Consider the following 27,492-nt stretch of genomic DNA (forward strand, 5'->3'; position numbering starts at 1 on the left):
TTCGATCCCCCGGTGGGGCGGTCCGGGTCCTTTCTGTGTGGAGTTTGTATGTTCTCCCCGTGTCTGCGTGGGTTTACTCTGGGTGCTCCGGTTTCCTCCCACAGTCCTAAGACATGCAAGTGAGGTGAATTGGAGATACAAAATTGTCCATGACTGTGTTTGATATTAAACTTGTGAACTGATGAATCTTGTTTAATGAGTAACTACCGTGAATGTAACCAAAGTGTAAAACATGACGTTAAAATCCTAATAAACTAACAAACAAACAAACAAATGGGTTATAATTTCAACTGAATCAAGAGTCGTTTATGATCCTAGATTCATGAGTCGACTGAATTTGACTCACTGAAAAAAGATCCAAACCGCTTTTGTTGTTTGAAAACTGACTGAACCTGAAGACGAATCGCTGTTTGGTTCCCACTGGCTATAAACCCCGCCTCCTGTGCGATCTGATTGGCTGGCTCAGAGTGGCGGGAGGACGTGTAGCGTTCAGTTTGAATTTTTAAATTCCCCTCAGCTCGCGCAGCCTCTCAGTTTGCGTCGGTTAGTCGGATTGGAGCGGTTTAAGTAAATTAGTCCAACATTTTTTATTTACTTTTTTTTTTTTCGCACAAGTGAAGTTAAACTCGATTTAAAAAGTCGACCTTTCGTTTTCCGAGATCTAAATAACGATTTAAAGAACTGCACTAAAGAACAGGAATTGGACAAAATGGCTGAAACTGACGGACCACTGAAGGTAACCGACCGCAAACCCTTGTTGTTTACATTCAAATTAATATTCAGTAAACTGTTATTTATTTTTAGTGCTTTCGTAGCGTCAGAATATAATAAAATACAGCAGCAGTTTAGGAAAAAAGTTTGTGTGGGGAATAAATTTTTCTTGAAATGTTAGTGATTTTTGCAACTTTTTTTTCCTCAATGACTAAATAATAATAATAATAATAAGGTCGTACCTTCATGAATTTGATCTGCTGGGTCAAAAATATATAGACAGCAACTTAAATTATTCATTTGGTGGTGTAAATATGTTCTGTAATGGCATTTTACTTTGTGCCATGGCGTCCTGATGTGACTTCTCTGTGCCCATATGCCTAGGCTAGTAACAGCAACCCATTAATAAGTATGGAGCAATGGTCTCTACTAAACTGGGAAAGAACATTTTTTTGTAGATGGTCAGTTGTAATCAAATGCCATTGAAAAAAAGAACTATTAGCATCTTGAAGCATTTGGAAGCATCCTAAACAGAGAGGATAAGAAGGAGCTTTTCCCCCACAAGTTATTCGCACCCTCAACCAAAATAGCAAGAACTAAATTTATATACATATTTATACACATTTATATACATATATAGGGCTGCACGGTGGCTAAGTGGGTAGCACTGTCGCCTCACAGCAAGAAGGTCCTGGGTTCGATTCCCAGGATGGGCGGTGTGGGTCCTTTCTGTGTGGAGTTTGCATGTTCTCCCCGTGTCTGCGTGGGTTTCCTCCGGGTGCTCCGGTTTCCTCCCACAGTCCAAAGACATGCAAGTGAGGTGAATTGGAGACACTCAATTATCCAAGACTGTGTTTGATATAAACTTGTGTGAAGTAATTAACCTTGTGTAACGAGTAACTACCGTTCCTGTCATGAATGTAACCGAGTGAGTGAGTGTGTGTATATGTGTGTATGTATGCAGTTCTTATATATGGACAGTATATAGGAACAATATATAGTTCTTATATAGGGACAGTGGTAGCCTAGTGGGTAGAGCTTTGGGCTATCAACCTGAAGATTGGCGGTTCAAATCCAGACTCTGCTATGCAGCCACTGTTGGGTCCTTGAGCGAGGCCCTTAACCCTGTCTGCTCCAGGGGCTCCGTAAGGTGGCTGACCCTGCGCTCTGACTCCAGCTTCCAAACAAGCTGCGATATGCTTCTCATAGCATTATGTTCAGTTCTTGCCCAACTTTTCTTATCACTTTGGTTCACTTTAAGTTGCTTCTATTTTTTTTTATTTAAGTTTCTTTTTTTCAGTTTCAATTTTAAATTGTCTAACTTTTCTACACGTTTTACATTTTAAAACATTTCTCTCTTTAGTATAAATATATATGTTTTGTCTATTTTGTAATTACTAATGTGGCCAAGCAGTCACAAAAGCATTTCACTGCCAGTTGTACTGTATATGACCATGTATGGGACAAACCTTGATTTGAAATTTGGTCTTGTGGATAGGTGATGCTGTCCACAGTCAAGCAAGTGCAAGAAAGATTTTCCTGCTAATGCATTTTCTGATCAGTATCAGAATTGTAGCTTTTAAGCACTTGACAAATTTTGGTTCTTCTGGCCCAATTTCATCTCAGCATGGGGTGGCAGTTTGGGTTTTCTTGCTAACCGGAAGGGCTTGCTGCAAATTGAAATGAATTAAGCAAAATGTGTGTGGAATTGTGACCACAATGGCCACTGTTGGACCCTTGGACAAGGTCCTTAACTCTCTCTGTGCTGAAATTGCTTCCAAAGAAGTTGCAATGTGTAATGGACAATAAAACATGACTTCTTGCACGTTTTGTGTCTGAATTCAACTGTTTCCTTTTGCTCCACAGGCTTTGTTTGAGAACAAGGCTCTTAGCAAGGCCAAAAAGGATGAGAAACGTCTCTCAGTGGAGCGTATTTACCAGAAGAAGACACAGCTGGAGCATATCCTGCTCCGGCCTGACACCTACGTTGGCTCCGTGGAACCTGTTACCCAGGTACCAAACTTGTTCTGGTTCTTGAAGATTGTTCAATACCTGTAGGACTGCTGGCATCAACACACAATCAGAGCATTGCTAAGTCTTTTTTTCCTTCTCCAGCAAATGTGGGTGTTTGACAGTGATGTCGGGATGAACTGCAGGGACGTGACGTTTGTTCCTGGTCTCTACAAGATCTTTGACGAGATCCTGGGTACGTTCCATGTTCCTGGATTGCTGTATTTTTCTGACGATTAGTCATTTAGGGGGAAAAAAACCTCATTCTCAATTAGATAAAAGGTTTCTGACTCATTTTTAATGTCTTTACAGTCAATGCTGCAGATAATAAGCAGAGAGACGGCAGCATGAACTGCATCAAGATCACCATCGACCCGTGAGTATCAAACCTTCCTCGTCTCCACAGTGTATGACCGGCATCGTGAGCTTTCCCCAATACTGCACTCACACCTGGTGGTTTTGCGTCAAGGACTTGCCTACAGAAGCAGAAACTGCAGAGATAGAATCTAATGATCAGAACACATTTTTAATTAATATAAATATATAACATTATCTTACCAACAATATAAAATGTATGAAAAAAGAATAAGAGCAATGAAATGTTGCCATTGTTTGGCCCACTACCTCAGATCTGGGGGTTTGAATTTGGGTTGGCTGATCAGGCATCTACACAGACATGATTGTTTAAATTTGAGGAAGTGTGTTGGTGGGGGCGGGCACGGTGGTTCGGTGGGTAGCACCGTCGCCTCACAGCAAGAAGGTCCTGGGTTCGATCCCCAGCTGGGGCGGTCCGGGTCCTTTCTGTGTGGAGTTTGCATGTTCTCCCCGTGTCTGCGTGGGTTTTTTTCGGGAGCTCCGGATTCCTCCCACAGTCCAAGTTAACTGATATATAATCACAGATTTTGTTTGGGGATGTGACTGTTGAATGATGGTGTCTGTTGTTTACAGTGAGAACAACATCATCAGTGTTTGGAACAACGGAAAGGGCATTCCTGTCGTGGAGCACAAAGTGGAAAAAGTCTTTGTGCCAGCGCTCATTTTTGGGCAGCTTCTCACCTCCAGCAATTATGACGATGACCAGAAGAAGGTTACAGGTACGTGACTAATTGGGAGACGTCAACAGAGCTCTGCCAAATATGTTTAACCCTTATGGATTCTTATCATCTCGTCTGACTCTCTTTAATCCAACCCAGGTGGTCGTAACGGATACGGTGCCAAGCTGTGCAACATCTTCAGCACCAAGTTCACTGTGGAGACGGCGTGCAGTGAATCCAAAAACTGCTTCAAACAGGTTAGATGGCTCAGGCTCACTGGTATCAATGTTCCGAACGTTGCGTATGAGCTGTAAGATTCAAACCTTCTGTCTTCTGATCCTCAGACGTGGTTTAACAACATGGACCGTACAGGCGAGGCCAAAATCCGTCCTTTCTCTGGTAACGACTACACCTGCATCAGCTTCCAACCAGATCTGGCCAAGTTTAAGATGGAGTCGCTGGACCGCGACACGGTGGCTCTGTTGACGAGACGTGCGTACGACGTCGCCGGCTCCTCCAAAGGAGTAAAAGTTCACCTAAATGGCACCAAGCTGCCTGTGAGTTGCCCTTTTATGGTCGCTGTATTGATGGGGTTTTATGAATAAGAGGAAAATTAAATGCCTTACTTTTGGTCCCTGAAGGTCAGCGGATTCCGGAGCTACGTGGACCTGTACGTAAAGGACAAAACGGATGAGACGGGCTCTCCTCTCACTGTCGTGCATGAGGTGGTCAACCCACGATGGGAGGTTTGCCTCACCATGAGTGAGAAAGGCTTCCAGCAAGTCAGCTTTGTGAACAGCATCGCTACCACCAAGGTACACATGATCCACATCATGAACTTTCACTGTGATTCTCACCTGTGTTGCATTAATGTGCTGCCACTTCGATGCAGAACTGTTTCCCCTCAGACAGGTTTAATGCATCGTGTGATGTCACACATTCAGTTTGAGCCACAGTAGATCTTCTGCTGGCCTGTACCACACCCCACAGCCTTCATGTCCTCTGCCATTTGAGTCTCGGCCACCCAGCAACCTGTCTCTGGTTTGTGGCTTGTCCCTCCTCGGACCAGTGTCAGTTATAACAATCTGATCTGGTACTTATTTAAGTCCCTTAGGTCTTTATGCTGATCCGATCCGCTGCATTCAAGACGTAAACCATCGTGGCTGCCTGTGGACACCCCTCGCTGCTTGATAAGAACTTGGTTGTTATGACCAGACGACTGGGTTGAAGTATTTCCCCAAAGTCTCAGGTCTGAGCAGATCTGCTGCATTCAACATGTGAACTATGAGGAACTACCATCAGGCCAACATCTAATAGATCCCTCACTATCACATGCACCAACGAGAGAGCAGATCAAGCAGCAAAAAAGGCCACATGCATACCGGATTCAATGTACCACATCCCACCAATGGACATCAAACCTACAATAAACTCATATATCAAGGACAAATGGCAAAACGACTGGAACACACACCAGAATAATAAATTGTATGAAGCTAATCCCACTATTGGGGGGAAATAAGGAAGACCTACCTCGAAAACCGTTGGGACCAGACAGTGTACACAAGATGCCGTATTGGACACACTAGATTAACACACATGTACCTGATAAAACACACAACATGCCAAACACAGATTACAATAAAACATTTAATGCTGGAATGTGTCATGTATAACCATGAAAGACAACAGATCTTATCAGCAAAAACTATAAAGGAATTATTTACCAAGACAAAAGCAACAACACTCCTAAAATTCCTGTCATTAACAAAACTGAAGCAACACATATAAATGAACATACATAGACAACAGACGTAACTTCGCTAAGTCAAATGAAATAAGTAAATAAAAGACAGATCACAACCTTTCCTGCCATGAACATGGCCCAAAGGGCAGACATGGCGTTAAAAACTAAACACTAACTATCACATGCACCAGTGCCACAGCCACTACCATGCACATTTTGGAGGGTGGTCCGAATGTTTTGGTTTATTACATCTTGTTTCTGATATTAAGTACAGAAGTTCAAAAAAACAAAACAATTAAGCTTAGTATTGTTCAGACGAAGCACAATTTGTCCCAGAGACTGTCCTTCACATCTCTTCATGGGCAACAAAATTATTTCAGATTCCCTAAATAGACACAGTGGAATAAGGGGAAATGAAAAGCTGGATAAATTAGCCTCAGAGAGAGAATGCAAAATACAACAAACACAAAAATCCCTGTGACAAATATCAAGCCATCAATAAATAAATAAATACATCAAGGAAAAATTGCAAACTGAGTGGGACACACGGACAACAAACAAACTACTCGAGATGCATCCAAATATAAGCAAAAAGCCAAGAACACACCAAGGAAGACGAGTGGACCAAGTTATATACACGATGCAGAATAGGTCATACAAAAATCACTCACCAGTACTTAATAAAAGGAGACAATCCTCCAACATGTGGAAGATGTCAAACACAACTCACAATAAAACATATTCTAATCGAATGCCCCAAATATACCAGAGAGAGACAACTACACATAGCTGGAACTGTTAAAAAAAAAAAAAAAAAACACGTTTTCAACCGAGAAAACACAAGAACAATCCTAAACTTCCCGGCAGAAACAACAATTAAAACAAAAATATAAATAAACAAATAGAAACAAGAAAAAGAATGACCTAAACATAACACCAATCATGCCATAAATAACACAATCAAGTGTATAAAGTGGTGTAAAAAATCAAATAAATTAATACATTTTAGATCTGAGTAAATAAGCACAAAGAAAGCTTGATCTGATTAATTGGATTAAAACTAATGTCCACTTTGCACCAGATTGTTGCCGTTTGCTGTCTTAACCGCTTTGATATTGTACGTTAGGGTGGGAGGCACGCAGACTATGTGGCAGACCAGATCGTGTCCAAGATGATCGAGGTGGTGAAGAAGAAGAACAAAGCCGGAGTGACGGTCAAACCATTCCAGGTACAGCCAGACCTTCTATTTAAATCAAACCCGATTTGATGACTGGAATGTCGTCTGATCGTCTGTCTCCACGTGTCTGTTTTTAGGTGAAGAACCACATGTGGCTGTTTGTGAACTGCCTGATCGAGAACCCCAGCTTTGACTCACAGACCAAAGAGAACATGACGCTGCAGCAGAAGAACTTCGGCTCCACCTGCTCACTGAGCGAGAAGTTCATCAAGCAGGTACACACACAGAGTTTTGTCTGCATTGTATTTCTGGCATGCTGTTACTTTGGGATTTCACTAATCACTAGTCGAAGAGAATGAAGGCTGGATGAAACAGCAACACCTACTGGTGGAGGAATGATGCTGGTCAAAAAGGGTTTTATTTTATCCACAGCAACTTAGTATTGTGACTTAATACAGTCCAAGCAACTGAGTGTAAATGGGCTCAAGGGCCCAACATTGCCACCCTGGCATTGCTATGGCTTACACATACCTTACATGGCTTGGTAATGCTACAGTTCTTAGCCAAGTAGCTCATCCACTGAGCTACTATGGAATACAGAGCTGACACTTCTATCCAAAGCAACAATAGTCACCTTATTCAAGCAACTAAGAGTTAAAGGGCCTTTGCTCAGAGGTCCAACAGTGGCAATTTGGTGGTGGTGAGGCTTGAACCACCGACCTTCTGATCACCAGTCCAGTACCCTAACCAATAGCTATCAAATCCTCTCACTTGTCAGATGAGGTGTGCAGTGCATAATTTTCATTCTAAATTGGGCAAAATAGGTTTTTTTTTGTGTGTGTGTTGGGCGGGGGGGGGGTTAAATGCATTTTAAAGTTGCATGTCTTAGTAACTGGATGTACATTCTTCGTTCGCAGGCGAACAACTGTGGCGTTGTAGAGAGCGTGATGAACTGGGTGAAGTTCAAAGCTCAGACTCAGCTTAACAAGAAGTGCTCAGCTGTCAAACACTCAAAGATCAAGGGTGTGCCCAAGCTGGACGACGCCAACGACGCTGGTATGCACGCCCACCAAAACATACTCTTATTAACTCGCTCGTACTGCTTTACAGTTTGCGCTTCACTGGTAATGCGAGTTGTTTATGCAGTAGTAGCATAGTGTCTGAGGTCCTGTTGTTATCCCTAAAGGAAAGTCTACAGCTTTGGGCCAGTGGGAAGCCACAGCTTTACTTTGCAGATATGAAGTTCTGGAGAAGGTGTCTAGTGATTTTTGGTTTGAAGGTGACTCATTAGGAAGTCTAGGAGGTGGAGCTCAGAGTCTTGGGCCATTTGATGCTCTTGCGTCTTAAATCGCACACTACTATATTAAATAAGTAGTGCAGTTCAAATGCTATAGTTACACACTATGAAGTGATACAGATCTGAGTTTGCTTACTAGCTATAGTAATACTGATTGAGCCTTTTCTAAATCCAGTAGCAAACACCCAAAATTAAGTGCTTAGTACAAGTTGGGCTTCTCACCTCGTCTGTATGTACATCCAAATTCCGAACATAAACTATTGTGATTTTTATCACAACCGAATTATTTGTTCAAGCTACTAAATTGTATTTTGCACACGTACAGAATGCTCTTTAATGCGCGTTAAGCTGTCATGTTTGTATTGCCTGTTTAGGTGGTCGAAACTCGTCCGACTGCACTCTGATCCTCACTGAGGGAGATTCGGCCAAGACGCTGGCCGTTTCTGGACTCGGAGTGATCGGCCGCGATCGCTATGGTGTTTTCCCTCTGAGAGGAAAAATGCTCAACGTGCGGGAAGCCTCGCACAAGCAGGTCGGCACGTTTCGATAAATCCAGACCTAACATTACGTGTGTAGGTATTTTTGTGTGGATTATTTAATCGCTGAATTGTGAACTGTTTGGTCGATGCGTTTGCAGATCATGGATAATGCTGAGATCAACAACATCATCAAGATCCTTGGTCTGCAGTACAAGAAGAACTACAGTGACCCCGATTCGCTAAAATCGCTGCGTTACGGCAAGCTCATGATCATGACAGATCAGGTCTGCCATCATCAGCGCGGCTTTTAATGATGCGGGTTTGGTTCATTACGTGGCGTCGTCGTCGTTAATCAGTGTTGTTTATCTGGTGTAGGATCAGGACGGATCTCACATCAAAGGGCTTCTCATCAACTTCATCCACCACAACTGGCCTTCACTGCTGCACCACGACTTTCTTGAGGAGTTCATCACACCAATCATTAAGGTGAGGACACAGTGGTTATCCACAGATTATTCAAAATATTTGGTCAAGTTGTCAAAACGGCTCTGACTCACCAAGACCTGTATTCCAAAAGACATCAGAAGGAGTTTTGAGATATCTGATACCAGGGCATCACCAGCAGCTACTTTTACTTCTGTACATCTTTTCCACTGGTAAATGATACCTGCCCGGCAGCCTATGATCTTGAAGAAAACTAAATTTGCCGGACCAGTCGATCTTCCACTGCTTTGATGGTTGTGATACCTACGTGCCTGTTGTAGGTGCTCTTGATGGTGGACAGGAGTGGCATGGGCACGCTGACTGACACGTTCACATTTGCCTCATCACCAGGATTAAAATCATCTGCAGTTTGATCCACAGAAGATCTTCTGTTGGTCCGTGACAGGCACCACAGCTCTCATGTCCTCTGGCATCAATGAGTCTTGGTTGCCCAGCAAACTGTCTCTTGTTTATAGCTTGTCCCCACTCTGACCACTGTTTGGGAAATACAGTAATCCCTCCTCGATCGCGGGGGGTTGCGTTCCAGAACCCTCAGCGAAAGGTGAAAATCCGCGAAGTAAAAACCACGTGTTTATACGGTTATTTTTATAACCCGATTCCATCGGCTTTAGCATTTAGCGTCTTGTCATTAAAACCAATGGATTGAGGTAGCACAGCACGCTAACGTCAATATAACATTTCCCTTCATGTACCGATAACGGTTACATTTCCTGACGAGCCCGAACTTGCAAATAAAAACGCTCGGTACAAGTTTATACAAGTTAAAAATCAGTAATATTTTATTTAGGTTTGAAAAGAACTCCATTCGTTTGTCCGTACCTTCAGCCATGTTTATTTTTCTGCGAGAGAGGCGCACCTGACCCGCAATGAATTCTGGGATTGTCTTGATCACTAAGGAAGCGTCGGATGTAGGGCTGTCGCGGTGAAAGAATTTCCCCTTGCGATATTCAGCCTGTCTCAATATCGCGGTATGCGGTGATATCGCCATTTTTGTTTTGTTTTTAAAAATTACTTAATTTATCTGGATTTTAGAGCTATATAAACAAGCTTTATTGTTAGGCTATGATTCGATATATTATTGCTTTATAATGACAAAGATGAGACGGCTTTAAGACCAATGAAATGCGTGTTTAATGTTAAATACAGAACACAGCAGGGATGTGCGTCTTTTCTCTATTAAAAAAGGTTTAAATTAAGCTTCTAGCCTGGGCTAGATATACACTGTGAAACAAAACAAAAAAAGTGTTTAGGCTAAATATTTTAAATGCACATCTAATCAAAATATGGTAAAAAAAAAAAAAATTGAATAAAGAATAAAGTCTGTAAGAGTTTAAACCTGCGTTATCATGCGCGCTAGACGAACCAACATGTTCATCTGATGTGGTTTAGAGAGAATCTGAGTGGGGTAGTGATGTTCCCCTCGGTACTAAAACTCTCTCTGATGGGGCTCGTTACACTAATACACGTGTACTGTACCTGCATGCGACTTTACAATGCGACAAACTATCTATTTAGTAGGTATAATTAACATAACAATATATACTACATTTTAAGTTATTATTCGTTTCAATACATTTTTATTCAACGAAAAAATACATTTAAATCATTCCAGCAAGACCAGAAAGAGAATATTTGCAGGCTGCAATGCCATATTAACCGTCATTAAGTGTTTTAGTACGCCGAGGCTGTTTGAATATAGTCTAAATTACAAGTATTTATTGAGTGTGAGCTCAATTTGATCATTAATAAACTTGCCTATAATTCCTGTTGCGATTGTTTACATTTTAAAACACAAAGCCTGACACTCAGCAGCAACGCATGAGAACAGGTTGCGGGAAAATGTCGCTCTTAGCTCATTTTCATTATGAATTTATTTAACATTTATTACGCCCGAATGTAAGCGTAAAACAAGATGGACCCTGCATCAAAAAAAAAAAAAAAAGAGAAGAAAGAAAGAAAAAACGTGAACACCGCGGTGTCGCGGTCGCTTGGCATGCCCTGCGGTTGGCTGGTCTATACCGCGATATTTCAAAATTGCGGTTAGCGCGACAGCCCTAGTCGGATGCACACTCATTTTTGAGTGAACATAACATTGAAACGTTAAGAAGTGAGGATATTAAGGCATCTAGGATTTGGAACAGCCTCCTAATCGGGAGCGCGCACAGGATGACGTAAAATGCGTCTATGTAGAGAGAGAACTAGCTTTTCGAACACACCCCTTGTCTGCAGAAATCCGAGAACCGGCGAAAAATCCACGATTTATATTTAGACATGCTTGCAAATAAAACCCGCGATAGAGTGAAGCCGCAAAAGTCGAAGCGCGATATAGCGAGGGATTACTGTACTTTAACTCAGTTGTCTGGCCTTAATGACCTAGATCTTATGAAGTACCTTAACCGTCACATTTACCACTGCTTCAGAGTAAGAATAGCACATTTTATTGGGTGGTGGTAATATTTTGTTCCATGCCCTGATGAGATTGAAATCTGGACAATGTTGATCTCCATAATTTGCCTAGAAGTTTATATGCTCAGCTTTCTCAGTTCATCTTGAGTGTAGTGTAGGTAGTCCCGAATATCCTGAGTAAGCAGATATTATTGGTCTAATGTTTAAGGAAAACTCCTTATTGGCTTGAAATAGCAACATTTTATTCTTTCTTAAGTTTCCTTCTTCACCAGTTCTGAAAACGTTCTGTTCTTTCTCTGCAGGCGTCCAATAAGAAGCAGGCCTTCTCTTTTTACAGCATCCCAGAATTCAATGAATGGAAAGACAAGCAGAGCAACCTTAATTCATGGAAGATCAAGTACTACAAAGGTTTGTTCCCAAACACCTGTGGTAGTACCGCGCAGAACGTAAGCTGCTTTTTCTGTCTCCATGTGTGTTTGACACATGTTGCGGTGATGGGGCACGTCGTGGTGACGGATTGTACTTGATGGTCTGATGGTGCCTGTATAGACAGCAGTGGTTTACAACTCTTACTATTTAAAAAAAAATAAATACTGCAGAACTTCCTTCAGCTGCTTTGACTTTGGGTGGTTGCTGAAATGTTAGCTTAAACTGGGTAACTTTTTGTTCATTTAATTAATAGGCATATTAAGTAAAATATTTAAGTATTAAGTAAAATTAGTTATAGCCGCAGGGTAGAAGCCTGGTGGTCACATGGCTTCTTTGCGTCTCTGTACACAATACAGCTCTGTGTGGGAACCCAACACCTGCAATTGAAAGCTAAAGTGGAGAGAATAAAAAAAATAAAAAAAAACTTTTGAAACATTTTAATTACCTGGATTCATTGAGAATCTGCTTAGTTTGACTGAAATGTAATTTTTTTGTATTATTTCTCTACAGGTTTGGGTACCAGCACAGCCCTGGAGGCCAAAGAGTATTTCTCGGATATGGCGAGACATCGCATCCCGTTTAAGTACTCGGGGCCTGCCGATGACGAGGCTATCACCCTTGTAAGCGCTGAAAATTCTTTCTTAAACCCAAATTTCAGTTTCTAGCTCTCGCTCTGGTGTATCTGACTGAAATTGTTTCCCTCGCAGGCCTTTAGTAAGAAGAAAGTTGAAGAGAGAAAAGAGTGGCTCACCAGCTTCATGATCAACAGGCGTCAGCGGAGAGAACACAACCTCCCAGAGGTTGGAAGAATAATGAGCTGAAGACGTTTCATTTATATACACAGTAAAAGCACTCCCTAAGTTGTTTCTCTCATGTGTGAGCAGGAGTACCTTTATGGAAAGGAGACCACCTCGCTGTCGTACCACGACTTCGTCAACAAGGAGCTGGTGCTTTTCTCCAACTCTGATAACGAGCGCTCTATTCCATGTCTGGTGGATGGTGAGGGTTTTTTCTGCTTTTACCAAATAGAAGCTTGTCAGGCTTTGTTTCCACAGCATGAAGTGAGAATGTATATGTATTTTTTTTTTCTCCCTTATGTGCATGTGCCAGGTCTGAAGCCAGGTCAGAGAAAGGTGATGTTCTGCTCCTTCAAACGAAATGATAAGCGTGAGGTGAAAGTGGTGCAGCTGGCTGGTTCTGTCGCCGAGATGTCGGCTTATCATCACGGAGAGGTATTTATGCGTCTTAGATGTTAGATGGAGGGTGGCACGCTGGCTCGGTGGATAGCACCGTTACCTCAGGTGGAGCGGTCTGGGTCCTTTCTGTGTGGAGTTTGCATGTTCTCCCCGTGTCTGTGTGGGTTTTCTCCAGGAGCTCCGGTTTCCTCTCACAGTCCAAAGACGTGCGAGTGAGGTGACATGGAGATACAAAATTGTCCAAGACTGTGGTTCACATCAAAGACTTGAACTGATGAATCTTTTATTTTTAAAATTTTCTCTTTTTCCAACCTCCCCCCCCCCCCCCCCCCCAATTTTCTCCCCAAATCCAGTCGTGTCCAATTACCCTGATTGCATCCTCCACTGATTCAACCCTCCACCGCTGACTGAGGACGCTTCTCAACTGACGCACGCCCCCTCCGACGCGTGCTCAGTGCAGACTGCATTTTTCACCTGCACGAGTCGAGTTCATATATACCGATCAGCACTGTGCACGGAGAGCCACACCCTGATCGGCATTATTCCTCAGCCCCGTGCAGGTGCCATCAATCAGCCAGCAGGGGTCGTAATTGCACCAGTTATGAGGACCCATGATCCGACTTGTCCCTAACCCTATGAACAACAGGCCAATCGTTGTTCATGCAGCCGCCCAGCCCAACCGGATGGCAGAGCTGAGTTTCGATACGATGTATTCGAAAACCCTACCCAACTGGTGTGCTAGCGTATTTTACCGCTGCGCCACCTGAGCGGCCGAAACCGATTAATCTTGTGTAACCAGTAACTAGCTGCTCTGTGTAAAACATGATATTGTAATAAATAAATAAATTGTAGGCTGGGTGTAGTATTGAGGAGAAGGGGAGCAGAAGCTAAATGATGTGTTTTTATTCAGACCTCTTTGATGATGACCATCGTGGGCCTGGCACAGGACTTTGTAGGCAGTAACAACCTGAACCTGCTGCAGCCTCAGGGACAGTTCGGTACGCGTCTGCACGGAGGCAAAGACTCGGCCAGTCCCAGATACATTTTCACCATGCTCAGGTACGCCTCATAAAGTCCGGTTCAAACGGACTCGAACCCAGACCTGATTTATAGCAATACTGAGGATCCGACTTCCTGTCCTCATTCCCGCTCTTCTCTCCTCAGCCCTCTCGCCCGCCTGCTCTTCCCTTCAGTGGACGACAACCTACTGAAGCACAATTACGACGACAACAAGCGCGTGGAGCCCGAGTGGTACGTCCCGATCATCCCTCTGGTGCTGGCCAACGGTGCCGATGGGATCGGCACGGGCTGGGCCAGCCGCCTCCCGAACTACGATGTGCGCGAGATCGTCAACAACATCCACCGCATGCTCGAGGGCGAAGAGCCGCTGCCCATGGTTAGCGATGAAACGATTTTAAACATTCACTGAATGTTCAGCACACACATTGTGTTAAGCTTTTCGGAATCCTTGCCATGTTTCTCATCTAGCTGCCCAGTTACAAGGGATTTAAGGGCACCATTGAAGGGGTGACGACCAACCAGTACATGAACAGTGGTGAGGTGGCCATCCTCGATTCCACCACCATCGAGATCTCCGAATTGCCTGTGAAAACCTGGACTCAGGTCAGTAGTCTTAAACACTAAAAACAGAAACACTGATCAATTTTTTGAAAAATACAGGACTGATAGTACACATCTAGAACTAAACACAGAAAGGACAGTAGACAAAGAACATTAATAAATAAACTGTACAACTGTTAGGTACCTATCCTGCCATGAGAATAACCAATGTGTAAACATGGCGTTAAACAACAAACAAACAAAAATCTTAAACGCTAAAGCTGTAAAAATCACGACCATGCTGCCTTGTACTGTGTACAGAAAAGCACATTTGTTTTAAACCGACTGTATTATCACCCCTGTCTGTCCTGTAAACCCAACTCACACATTCATATTTAATAAGAAGAGGAGCCCCCTGTATGCAACCTATGTCAAGCCATCATTACTATAAAACACATTTTCATAGAATGTGTTAAATATAACAGAGAGAGAGAGACTGAAAACAACTGACTCTATAAGCAATATCTTTACCAGAAACAATGCAAACATGATCATAAACTTTCTTACAAAAACAAACTTGAGGACTTTTTTTTTTTATAAATGCAATAAATTTCTGCCCCACAGAACCGGTCCTGCCTTGAAGTAACTCGACAGAATAAACAAGGCGTTAGAAAAACCAAATAAACAAACAAAAACTGTCCTGTAAAAACCCTACAGTGCTCGGATTTACACCCCCTTTCTTTGTCGGTGCTCCTTTTTGTGGCCAGTCTCATCTCATGAGAGTCCTGTTCACCTCCAAACTAGAAAAGAACGGAGAGAAGATTAACAAACGTGAACGGTGGTGGTGCTGCTGCTGCCGGCCCACAGCTTGCTCTCTTCTGTCATCTTAACTGATCTTGGCTGATTTCTGTGTACAAAGCAGAACCTGTTCAACAATCTCTCTCTGATGCCAGTGATAGCTCAGTGGTTAAAGTACTGGACTAGTAAACAGAAGGTTCCCGGTTCAAGCCTCGCTACCACCAAGTTGCCACTGTTGGGTCCCTGAGCAAGGCCCTTAACCCTCAATTGCTCATTGTGTAAGTCGCTTTGGATAAAAGCGTCTGCTAAATGCTGAAAATGTAAATGAAAATGTAATGATGCAGCCTGGCTGCTCAATAGCACAGCTGAGAATTGAGAATCCCGGCAGTGGTGGACGACAGCATTAAACAGCTGTGCCACCCAAGCGCCCAGTTTTAAGTCTTCCAAAATCTGAAACCAGTACAAGAATTGTTAGTCAAATTTAACATGGTAGTAAACTGGAATAAAATGATACAACCTATCCCACTGAGAATGAGGTGGATGGATCATGACTAGTGTTGGCAAGAACTGGGTAATGGAAAATAGAAAACACAAAGCATGTCCACCTTTTGAATTTAATCATATTTAAGAAACCAATAAATTAACAACTTCTGTGCTCTTCCGTGTATGGAATGTACTGGTGGTACTGGAAGGTTTGGCTTTGGTACCCAGTCAGACGTTTAAGATTGATGACTTTCGGTCCTGTTCTTCTCAGACGTACAAAGAGAACGTGCTCGAGGTGATGCTCAACGGCTCTGAGAAGGTTCCTCCTCTGATCACGGATTATAAGGAGTACCACACGGACACCACCGTGCGCTTCGTGGTCAAAATGACCGAGCAGAGGCTGATGGAGGCTGAAGCAGCAGGGCTGCACAAGGTCTTCAAGCTCCAGAACCCACTGACCTGCAACTCCATGGTAAAGACAAGACACCACACGCGTGCAGCTTTAAGAAAACATTAGCTAGCAATAATTGTGTGTGTTTCTAACAAAGCATTTAGATGTTCTGACCATCTCGTTCGCTCCCTCCACACATCCAGGTGCTGTTTGATCATGTTGGCAGCCTTAAGAAGTACGAGACCGTGCAGGACATCCTGAGGGACTTCTTCGAGCTGCGCCTGAAGTACTACGTGCTGAGGAAGGACTGGCTGCTCGGCATGCTCGGAGCCGAGAGCGCCAAGCTCTCCAACCAGGCCCGATTCATCCTGGAGAAGATCCAGGGCACGCTGGTCATCGGTGAGAAATAAAAGACGGGCATTGTTCATGCTTTATCTGTTTGATGGTGTAATATATTTTTTGTTATTTGTGGATGCTGGTCTCATGTGTTAATGATGGTTGTAGTGTAAGGACTGTGAGGTGTTGGTGGGACATTTTTGGAGGTTTCGTGACATGAACTTTACGTATTTCAGAGAACAAGCCCAAGAAGGAGTTGATCCGCATGCTGCAGGAGATGGGTTACGATTCAGATCCTGTTAAGGCATGGAAGGCGTCTCAGGAAAAGGTATGGAAATAGTCCTGTGTAAATCTAAAATACAGGCCAGTGATAGCTCAGTGGTTAAGGTACTGGACTAGTAAACAGAAGGTTGCCGGTTCAAGCCCCGCCACCACCAAGTTGCCACTGTTGGGTCCCTGAGCAAGGCCCTTAACCCTCAATTGCTCATTGTGTAAGTCGCTTTGGATAAAAGCGTCTGCTAAATGCTGAAAATGTAAAAGGCCGGCGTGTGGACATACATCTATAAAATAATTGTATGTACAGATCTGCTGATCTAGATGAATGCAAATAATTAAATGTAGAAATTGGGACCTGATCCACATTACAGTGTTTTAGCTGTAATATAGTGGAAGAGGTGAAGGGCAGCTCAGAATAGCTCCAAAAAAATAGAATGGTGCTCAGGTGGCGCAGTGGTATATTAAACCAGCCCACTACAACTGGGGTCGAGGGTTTAAATCCCCAGTGATGCTCTCAGCCTTAACTCTAAACCTTTTAAACCATCAGTGATGGTCAGTTAAAAGAAACCGATGGGATCTCAGGCACTTGAGTTTGAATACCGGTGGGTGCTGTCGACCTGCACAGGCATCCAAACGGACATAACCGGCCTTGCAGCTATATAACTGCGGCCTCTGCTTTCTGGTCGTGATTCATGATAATTCCAGCTGGCCCCTGCTTGCGCAGTGCTAGAAAACACACACACACACACACACACACACACACACACACACACACACACACACACACACCATGGATTGATAAGGGCTGTACCTGCTTTTATGCTGGACAGTGGTAGTTCAGTGGTTAAGGTACTGTACTAGTAATCTGAAGGTTGCCGGTTCAAGCCCTACCTTTACTAGGTTACACTGTTGAGCCTCTGAGAAAGGCCCATAACCCCTTAATTGATCAGTAATTGTGTTCACAGATCATTGTAAGTCACTTTGGATAAAAGCTTCTACTAAATGCTGAAAATGTAAATGTTATACTGAAATTCAGAACAACCCAGTGCTGCTTAGCCACTCGGCTCTTCTCATTCAGCTCGTACCGATGTCTGCTAGTCAGAATACGCCAAATGTTCCTGATAAACATCTGATACTGATTATTCTGTGTCCTGGTTGTGCAAATAGAAATTAAGAAACGAAAAAATGTGTTTGGTTCTTCATACAGGAACCAGAGGAGGAGGGGGGTGATGGAGATGAAGAGAAGGAGAAAGAAGATAGATCAGGTCCAGATTATAATTACCTCCTCAGCATGCCCATGTGGTTCCTGACCAAAGAGAAGAAAGAGGAGCTGTGCAAGCAGAAAGATGCGAAGGTAACCAAACCTACACGAACCAAGAAACCGTGTTAGATGTTTGAATACCTGATGCTGAACCTTTTCGCTTCTCGCTGTAGCTGAGCGAGTTGAGCGTGCTGAAGAGGAAATCTCACTCAGACCTGTGGAAGGAAGATCTGGCTGCCTTCACTGAGGAGCTGGAGGTGGGTACCTGCCTCCAACACGTTGCACTCGGTCAAACGTTTTCGGACACGTAATGACTTCCTTCCTCCTTCTCACCACAGCGCTTGGAACAGGCCGAACACGCCGCCCAGTCCTCGATCACCGAGGTCAAAGGCAAAGGTGGCAAGTCCAGGGTGGTGAAGATGAAGGCAGAGACCAGGCCCACCCCACAGGGACGTCGCGTTGTGCCACGCGTCACCAGTGCCATGAAGGACCAGGCTGTCAAAAAGGTTGGCGCCAAGAAGGGCAAAGGCAAGGTGAGCGGGCCGCACCAGTAGCAGCACCCATCCGCACGCTTATTAACCCTTTAATGGTCTGCTCAGCCATTTTGTTAATGGTATCTACTCCTTGGTTGACGTGTTAAACTCAAAATATTGGTAGATGGTTTTTTAAAAAAAACAGCCTTTCTAACCTACATCATCCAATTAAAGTTGCATCATTTTTGTGATCATCTGAACTGTTTGATAAGAGGCTCATTAAAATACTGTGTGCACTAGAAAAGTAAATACTGTTTGTTGGTGTAGTCCTAAGAAGGTCTTGGTGAGACCATTAAATGCTTAATCTCTCCTCTCCTGCAGTCCGAGAGTGATGGCAGTGTGGTGATGAAGATGGAGTTTGGAGATGAAGATGGAGAGGCAGGAGGAGACTCTCAGGAGGTCGGACTGGCCGCACGTCCTGCCAAGAAGGTCAAAAAGGAGCCCAAAGAGAAAGGTACATTGCATGTTGCTGTTCTCACAGTGAGGAGTGCTGGGATTGTGGACATTCTCTGGGCATTTTTGTGTCCAGGCTAATTAATACCGATTCTTGCTTCTACCACCTTTTGCCTTGGCCGAGACCATCACGTGCCCTCTCTGACATGAGCAACACACCCTGGGAACTATGTTTTCCCTGTTACCCATCTGGAAGGCAGTACAGGGCTATTCGTGTGCACACACGAACAGACTGAGGAGCAGCTCCTTCCCAAGAGCTGTGGCCTCCATCACCCCTCTCAACACCTCATAGACTGTGAACTTGAACATTGCATATTTGCACATCTTCATACAACCATTCTCTCACTCGAGCATAAAATCATCATTTTTAAAACTGAACTGGTATCTCCACAAAGCACAGTCACTTTATATATTCATATCGAAATCCACACTTCCATCATTAACACACATGCCTTGACTAGACAGCAGAAGTTGTACAGCAGCAATGAATCCTCCCTCAGGCATAGTGCCTGTTGGATGCCTGACCAGGTCGATAGCACCAGGCATTTAAACCAAAGAGCTCAAGAGCGAGTGCATTAGACCGCCGCTCCACCTTAGTACTGGTGATTCAGATTCTGGTATATCAGTGTCCCACTGCTGTCAAACTGACCCACTGTCACTTTTTTGTGGCGTTTGTGGCCATTTCCGGCACAGTGGTCATTGGGTCTTACGTTTCCTTACACCTGCATCTTCTTACACCAGCAATAACCCATTACACAAGTTATATATTATCATTGTAATAATCGGATGTATACCTTTACATTTCAAACTGACCTCGACTATAGTACAGCTCAGTGAGCTATTAACCTTGTGAAGATCATCCGGTGTATATGGACTATCGAATTATAATGATCTAATGTCCTTCTTTTTTCAGCCTCTAAGTCAGGAAAGCAGACCACACTGCAGTTCAAACCCGTCAAGAAAGATAAGAAGAAGAACCCGTGGTCCGAGTCGGAGGAGGACGAGGAGGACTCTGACATGTCCACAAGTGCAGCAGAGGTGGCACCCAGGGAGAAACTGGGCAGGAAAGCCAATGGTAGGTGCTTTTGTGTACACACAGTGTTATTTTAGTCTGCACTCGTGTACGTTGATCTTGGAGGATAGAAGTTGGTACATGCTTGGTAGAACCATGATTTCCAGCCTGATGATGGATTCGGATGTGTGTGTTTACAGCTGGGGTTAAATACAGCCTGTCTGACAGTGAAGAGGAATCAAACTGGCAGAGTCTGGGCAAAAAGAAAGCTGCGGCTGTAGTGGAGTCTGATGATGACGACGCAGATGATCTGTTTGTCCCAGAGCCCAGCGCTGTATCTGAAAGTGAACCAGACTCACCTCCCCTGCCTCCACAGTTAGTCCGGGTCTCTTTTCAGTTGTGTTTTCTTTATTGCCGTCACACTGACTTAGGTTGCCGTGTAGGGCTGCAACTATCGATTATTTTTGTAATCGATTATTCCAGCGATTAATCGAGTAATCGGATAAGAAATACTTTTGCTTTAACAAAGAGCAAAAACAAATACATATTAGATTAAATAAGACATGTTTCTTAAACCAAACTGTACATTTGTATTCCTTGCATACAGGACAGTTTAACATTTTTTAAATGCAAAAATAAATCAATAAAAAATAAATCAATTTACTTTTAAAATGTAAACAGGCAACCTGAAACATCAGGTCATCAAGTCATAAATAATAATAAACAAAAATACATGAACATAAGCCTGTAATTTGTGCAACTTTCAAAACTCAAAGTTTCAGCTACAGCTCACGCAGAACATAAAGCTTTAATATTTTGTTGGGAGGTTTTGTGGTGTTTGTAGGGGGATAAAAATCTGTCAGGATTGTGTCTCTAGATGAGGTAGATCTGGTGTGTGTGTGTGTGTGTGTGTGTGTGTGTGTGTGTGTGTGTGTGTGTGTGTGTGTGTGTGTGTTTGCCTAAATCTTCATAAAAGCCTGTGGTGGTTGAAACGAAGTAAAGTCAGTAAACATGAGTAAAGTAAACACGACGCTCTGATGGTGTGGATGTTATACTGAGTTTTAGTTTTATCAGCTTAAAATGATCTCAAACTTTCTGTGCTTTTCTCTGTCCAGTCTCCTCCTGTTCGCTATTTTCTCTCTATATCTCGCAGTCCGCGCTATCAAATCTCGGCTGCGTCCTAAACCGATACGTTCAGTTCGCAGGAGCGGCGGACGTGTCCAAATACGTAGTGTTCATTAAACTGTCCGCAAAAAGAACCCGGATCAAGTCCTGTTAAGTTCTGTTTATGTTTCAGATATTTGGGACGCAGCCCTCAGATTCTTCACGTCACCTGCACACAGCGTTAAACACGCTGCGCACAAGTGAAAGTCGTCCGTGTAAAACACCGTGAGCTGTATATGGTTGTGCGGATTAAACGATTCCTCGATGCAAAAAATTTGAATCGATGATTTTTAGTAATCGATTTACTCGAGGAATCGTTTCAGCCCTAGTTGCAGTACATTATTTTCAGTACGGTGCCAGGCATGACCCTGCAGTTGTTGCATGAGCGAATGCTGTATGCTCTGCTGTCATGTTCAAACTATTTATCATATAGATTTCGCAAGTTACCCACTTTCCCTTTTCTCCCAATCTAGTCATTTCCAGTTCCCTATGGTCAGGCAATCATGACTGAATTCCTGCTTGGTGCCATATTGCATACCAAGTCACACTATGCTTCATGTGAATCCTGTTTCAATAAGACGCTTCCTATAGCGTTTGTAATACCAGCAGGTCGGTAGCTCTGCTGAGATTTTACATTTACATTTTCAGCATTTAGCAGACGCCTTTATCCAAAGTGACTTACATTACAGTTACAGTATACGGTCTGAGCAATTGAGGGTTAAGGGCCTTGCTCAAGTGCTCAACAGCAGCAACCTGGCAGTTGTGAGGCTTGAACCTGTGACGTTCTGATTACTAGTCCAGTATCTTAACCACTAGGCTACAGCTTGCCCAGTGAGATTTAAAATTGAGCAGCACAAATTAGTTTATGAATCTCACGTGCATTTGGGAGACCCACACCAACGAATGATTTACAAAGAATGATTAAAAAACAAATGCCAGGGCAGTACAGCGTCATTTGCAGGCTAGTATTCACAGATTGTATAGAAATAAATGCCTACAGATCAGATGCATTCTTGCTCAAAATAAAAATACTGGGGGGATATCTCTTGTAAAACTAGTGCATCACCGTGCAGTCACTGTAACTCGCTGCCCTATTGGAATAAAACCTGTCTGTTTCCTTTTAGGAAGAAGACCGTGTCCAAACCCAAAGAGAAGGAAGTGGTCAAGAGCACGGCCTCCTGTAAGCAGCCTCAGCTCCACCATACAGCGCACATACATACATACATATCTGAATATGCTTTGTGTGGGATGTTTGATAATGTTGACACGTGTCTGTATTCCAGCTGAAACTGCTGCTCCTAAAGCTCCTGCCAAACCTAAAGAAAAAGCTGTAAAGAAGCCAGCAGAGGGTGCTGCCAAGAAAGCTGCCACAAAGAAAACCACTGCCACTCCCAAAAAGAAGGCAGCGTCTGCAGGTACGTGGGACAGGGTTCAGAAAAGGTTCGTCTCTCCTTAACCACTGGTGCTTACGTGTCTTGTATCTAAAGTAGGGCTGTCAAACTATTAAAAATTTTAATCGCGATTAATCTCAGAATTTCATATAGTTAATCGCGATTAATCGCATTTTTTTTTGAAGGAGGTGGTTTTAATGTTATGGCTGATCGGTGTACATACACTAACACACAAATACTCATTCACAATCAACACAGTCTTGTTCCCTGGGTTCTGACAACTCATACTAGTGACTATATTACTTGCATCTTTGCACAATATTGCATGTTTTTGCACCTTATTCTACCTGCTGCTGTATAAACCCTACGCTGCTAACTGGATATCAGAATACGTTTTTATTAGGGCTGTCGAAGTTAACGCGATAATAATAACGCGTTCCAGTGTTGCCAGATTGGGTGGATTTTGTTGGAAACCAATTTAATAGCATTTAAATAACACTTCTGTTTAAAAGAAAATATTCAGTTTTAAGAAGCACCAGCATTGTAGAAGAATATTAAAAGTAAAGTCAATATTCAATGCTGATTTGGCTTAATAGTGTTGGTCAGTCTGTATCATGTTCTTGAAATGATAAAGTATTGCAAAGGAATATCTTTGAAATTCTTCCTCATAATGTTAAGGTTGCTATATTTTGGTTTTTCACTTGTCAGGGAAAATTAAGAGAGAAAAAAGCTTATTATTATCATACGTGTGATATATATCATTTACGTGATCTGCGTATCACGTTACCGCTGTGTGTTGTACGTCACTGAGCTGATATGTGTATCAGGTGAGCAGCGGGTAACGGCGTGTTATGTTTAAGTGTGATGCTCCAAGTTGTGGATTAGGCAATAAAGACAAACTCGTTCTCCACATAACTAGTGTCATTTGTATTTCGTGGTTAAGTACAAAACATAACAATGCGGGTCTTCGTGATGTAATTCTACACGGCACTCACTGCCTGTGTAGGTACATTTTTCCTGTATAGAATTTGTGTTAACGGCACTTTTTTTTAATGGCGTTAAATTGAGATCGCGTTAATGCGTTATTATCGCGTGAACTTTGACAGCCCTAATCTAAAGCATCTTCCTTTATTTCAGTAGTTTTTTAGGAAATAGAAAAACAAATCGCTTTAATATTTACATTTTCGTTTGCTATTGTAAAACTTGGATATGCTCAAGTCCCATGTATACTCGGGCAACTGGCCACGTCTTTACATTGGCCGAAGGCAGATTCGCAGAAAGCCTCAGGACATACAGAGGACCACAATACTCCCTCTATTGTTTCACCACTTGTGTCGGTGCCGGGCGGCACAGTGTCTGAGTGGGTAGCACTGTCGCCTCACAGCATGAAGGTCCTGGGTTCAATCCTCAGGTTGGGCGGTCTGGGTTCTTTCTGTGTGGAGTTTGCATGTTCTCCCCCTGTCTGTGTGGGTTTTCTCTGGGCGCTCCGGTTTCCTCACACAGTCCAAAGACGTGCAAGTGAGGTGAACTGGAGATGCAAAATTGTCTGTGACCAACCAAAGTGTGTAAAACATGATGTTAAAATCCTGATAATTAAATGTCCCTCGGACCTGGCACGGCTGAGTAGTATAAGACCACCCGAACGCCCTCGGACCAATAATCTGCATCTGTGAGGGGGTCTGGAATATTAGGATAAGAGCACTTGGGTACACGTCTCATGTAGAGCCAATTCACACAGTACACACTAGCACCAGGAGAATGAGAGAGCTGCTGTTGTGCCAAATTCTGCACCAGCAGTTACTCCTTCACTTTCAGTCTATATTAACGTTGCCTATTGAAAATAAAAAGGACCTGCAGCACCGATCAAACCATGCATGTACTGATTATTGATTTTTTTTTCTATGTAGATGTCAAGCAGCCGTCTATCCTTGATGCACTTGCCAAGCCTGCCAAAAAGAGCACAGCCTCCAAGCCTGCATCATCCAGCGAATCAGAAAGCTTCGCCCCTGCACCGGCGGCCAAAAAAGCGCCCGTTCGTAAGAGGAAAGTGGCTGAGAGCAGCGACGAATCGGACAGCGACTCCGATTCAGGAAATCTCATGGCGCGCCTCAAGGGCAAAGCCACCACTGCCGGAAAGGTACGTCATTTTCAGCATTTAGCAGACAATTTCATCCAAAGCAACAGTGCTGTGACAGTATATTGTCTAAGCGATTGAGGGTTAAGGGCATTCCTCAAGCGCCCAAAAGTGGCAACCTGGCAATGGTGGGGCTTAAACCAGCGACCCTTTAATTACTAGTCCAGTGCCTTAACCACTAGGCTACAACTACCATAAAACTGCTGTAAAACATCATGGGTGTGCGGCATTTCATAAATACGTAGCACGTTAATATTTTAACATAAGCTGTGTACCACTCAGATGAACTTTGATAAATGGGCTACAATCAGTAATTGTATACCCACAATTTAAATTTTATGTTGATGCCAACATAGTACTTTTTATACACACATTTATATGGATGGATGGATGGATGGATGGATGGAATGATAGATCTAGATGGATGGATAGGTGGGTAGATAGATAGATAGATGGATGGATGGATGGATGGAAAGATGAATAGGTGGATAGATAGATGGATAGATAGATCTAGATGGATGGATAGATAGATGGATCTAGATGGATGGATAGATGAATAGGTGGCTGGATGGATAGATAGATGGATGGATAGGTGGATGGATGCATAGATAGATGGATGGATAGATAGATGGATCTAGATGGATGGATGCATAGATAGATGGATGGATGCATAGGTAGATAGATGGATCTAGATGGATGGATGGATAGATAGATGGATCTAGATGGACGGAAAGATGAATAGGTGGATGGATATAGATGGATGAATGGATAGATAGATGGATCTAGATGGATGGATGCATAGATAGATGGATGGATGCATAGATAGATAGATGGATCTAGATGGATGGATGGATAGATAGATGGATCTAGATGGATGGATGGATAGATAGATGGATCTAGATGGACGGAAAGATGAATAGGTGGATGGATAGATGGATCTGAATGGATAGATGGGTATGGATAGATGGATAGATAGATGGATGGATGGATAGATGGATGATGGATGCATAGATAGATGGATCTAGATGGATGGATAGATAGATGGATGGAAAGATGAATAGGTGGATAGATGGATGGATGGATAGATCTAAATGGATGGATGGATAGTTGGATGGATAGATGGATGGATGGATAGATGGATGGATGGATGGATAGATCTAAATGGATGGATGGATAGGTGGATGGATAGATGGATGGATGGATGGATAGATCTAAATGGATGGATGGATAGATGGATGATGGATGGAAATGGATGGATGGATAGGTGGATGGATGGATGGATAGGTGGATGGATAGATGGATGATGGATAGATGGATAGGTGGATGGATAGATGGATGATGGATAGATGGATGATGGATAGGTGGATGGATAGATAGATGATGGATAGATGAATAGGTGGATGAATGGATCTAGATGGGTGGATAGATGAATAGGTGTATGGATAGATAGATGCATAAGAAGTGAATCCTATATAATGTAATTTGGTGCTGGACATTATCACTCACCCAAACATCTTGTCAGTGGGGGTCTGTATACAATTACTGACTGTAGCTTATTTATCAAAGTTCATCTGTATGCTAGGTGTTGCTTATTAGTAAATGAATGTACAGACCTGATAGGTGCTCTTAATGCACTTACTCTGTATGGTCCATGACCTTTTGCAGTTCCACTCTCAATTGGAAATGGATGTAAATGACCTTTTTATCAACCAGCATTAATCAAACAAGTTTGTCGGGTAATTGTTTAATCAACTCATTTATAATGTTAACACAACCTAAAACTGGATTAAATCAATTCTCCTATACTGTAACAAAATAACCTTAGGGTTGATAGTGTTAAACCACACCATACATAAATACCACTGGCTCACCAGTAACATTTATATTTGCTACCAGACTGTAGGTCTCTGAATCCTGGACTGGAATCTGATGTCTAACCGTCTCATGTTTGAATCCTGTTTGTACAGAAGTCCAAGTGGGAGGAGGACGACAGTTTTGCACTGGATGTTGATTCTCCTGCCGTGGCTCCCAGAACCAAAACAGCGCGCACCACCAAACCGGTCACTTACGCTCTGGACTCCGACTCGGACGACGACTTTTAGACTGTTAACGTTACCTCATGGTGCCAGGGTGTCGTTGATTCTGTTAAGCAGCTAATTCACTTCTGTTTCAGTTCTAGTTGCTTTTATTACTGTGTTTGGTTTTAATTCTTCTGCTGAACGCTTCTGGTTTTTATGTCGTTGTCTGTTTTCTGTTTTAACTGAAGTATCTCCCCAAACCCCCGACCCAAGTGCTTTGTGTTTGTGGTGTTCTGTCTTGTAAATATTTTGTATGTTTTTCTACTTAAATTTGCATAAATAAATGATGTTTCTGATAAGTGAGCTGGTGTGGCAGAATGCTAAGAGCCTGAGTTCCGAGGGTTTGAATCCCAGGCACATGGTGTAAAGTGAACCAAGCCATTGTGGGGACGTATAGGGCGCCACGGTGGCTCAGTGGGGTAGCACTGTCCCCTCACAGCAAGAAGGTCCTGGGTTTGATCCCCAGGTTGGAAGGTCTGGGTCCTTTCTGTGTGGAGTTTGCATGTTCTCCCCGTGTCTGCATGGGTTTCTTCCAGGAGCTCCGGTTTGTTTGACATTAAACTTGTGAATTGATAAATCATAAGTGTGACCTTGGTGTGTTAAATCATGACGTTAAATTCCTAATAAGTAAA

At 43.1% G+C, this 27,492-nt stretch overlaps 1 protein-coding gene across 1 annotated transcript; it reads left to right on the plus strand.

The window, feature by feature from the left end:
* The first annotated feature begins 537 nt into the window (after nt 1–537).
* top2a (DNA topoisomerase II alpha) lies at nt 538–27,163 on the plus strand. The gene is made up of 35 exons (XM_063003228.1): nt 538–736; nt 2,578–2,724; nt 2,827–2,917; nt 3,034–3,097; nt 3,670–3,815; nt 3,915–4,012; nt 4,100–4,312; nt 4,397–4,570; nt 6,629–6,730; nt 6,817–6,954; nt 7,597–7,735; nt 8,351–8,508; nt 8,614–8,739; nt 8,831–8,941; nt 11,668–11,773; nt 12,305–12,414; nt 12,502–12,594; nt 12,679–12,793; nt 12,905–13,026; nt 13,901–14,049; nt 14,155–14,386; nt 14,479–14,613; nt 16,103–16,303; nt 16,426–16,621; nt 16,795–16,886; nt 18,042–18,188; nt 18,269–18,352; nt 18,434–18,628; nt 18,950–19,082; nt 19,995–20,156; nt 20,294–20,468; nt 22,382–22,437; nt 22,541–22,672; nt 24,556–24,785; nt 26,750–27,163. The coding sequence occupies exons 1-35, from the start codon at nt 710–712 to the stop codon at nt 26,882–26,884; spliced, it is 4,734 nt and encodes a 1,577-aa protein (XP_062859298.1). The 5' UTR covers nt 538–709; the 3' UTR covers nt 26,885–27,163.
* Nucleotides 27,164–27,492: the final 329 nt, after the last annotated feature.

Source organism: Trichomycterus rosablanca, chromosome 10 (genome assembly GCF_030014385.1).
Source record: "Trichomycterus rosablanca isolate fTriRos1 chromosome 10, fTriRos1.hap1, whole genome shotgun sequence".
NCBI classification, from domain to species: domain Eukaryota; kingdom Metazoa; phylum Chordata; class Actinopteri; order Siluriformes; family Trichomycteridae; genus Trichomycterus; species Trichomycterus rosablanca.

Bases quoted from the DNA above. Each gene is read 5' to 3' on its own strand.
- top2a (XM_063003228.1), top strand. From the start codon at position 710: ATGGCTGAAACTGACGGACCACTGAAG. The intron at 6,955-7,596 runs GTACACACACAG...CTTCGTTCGCAG, and splicing joins GCGAGAAGTTCATCAAGCAG to GCGAACAACTGTGGCGTTGT. The intron at 8,509-8,613 runs GTCGGCACGTTT...ATGCGTTTGCAG, and splicing joins GGGAAGCCTCGCACAAGCAG to ATCATGGATAATGCTGAGAT.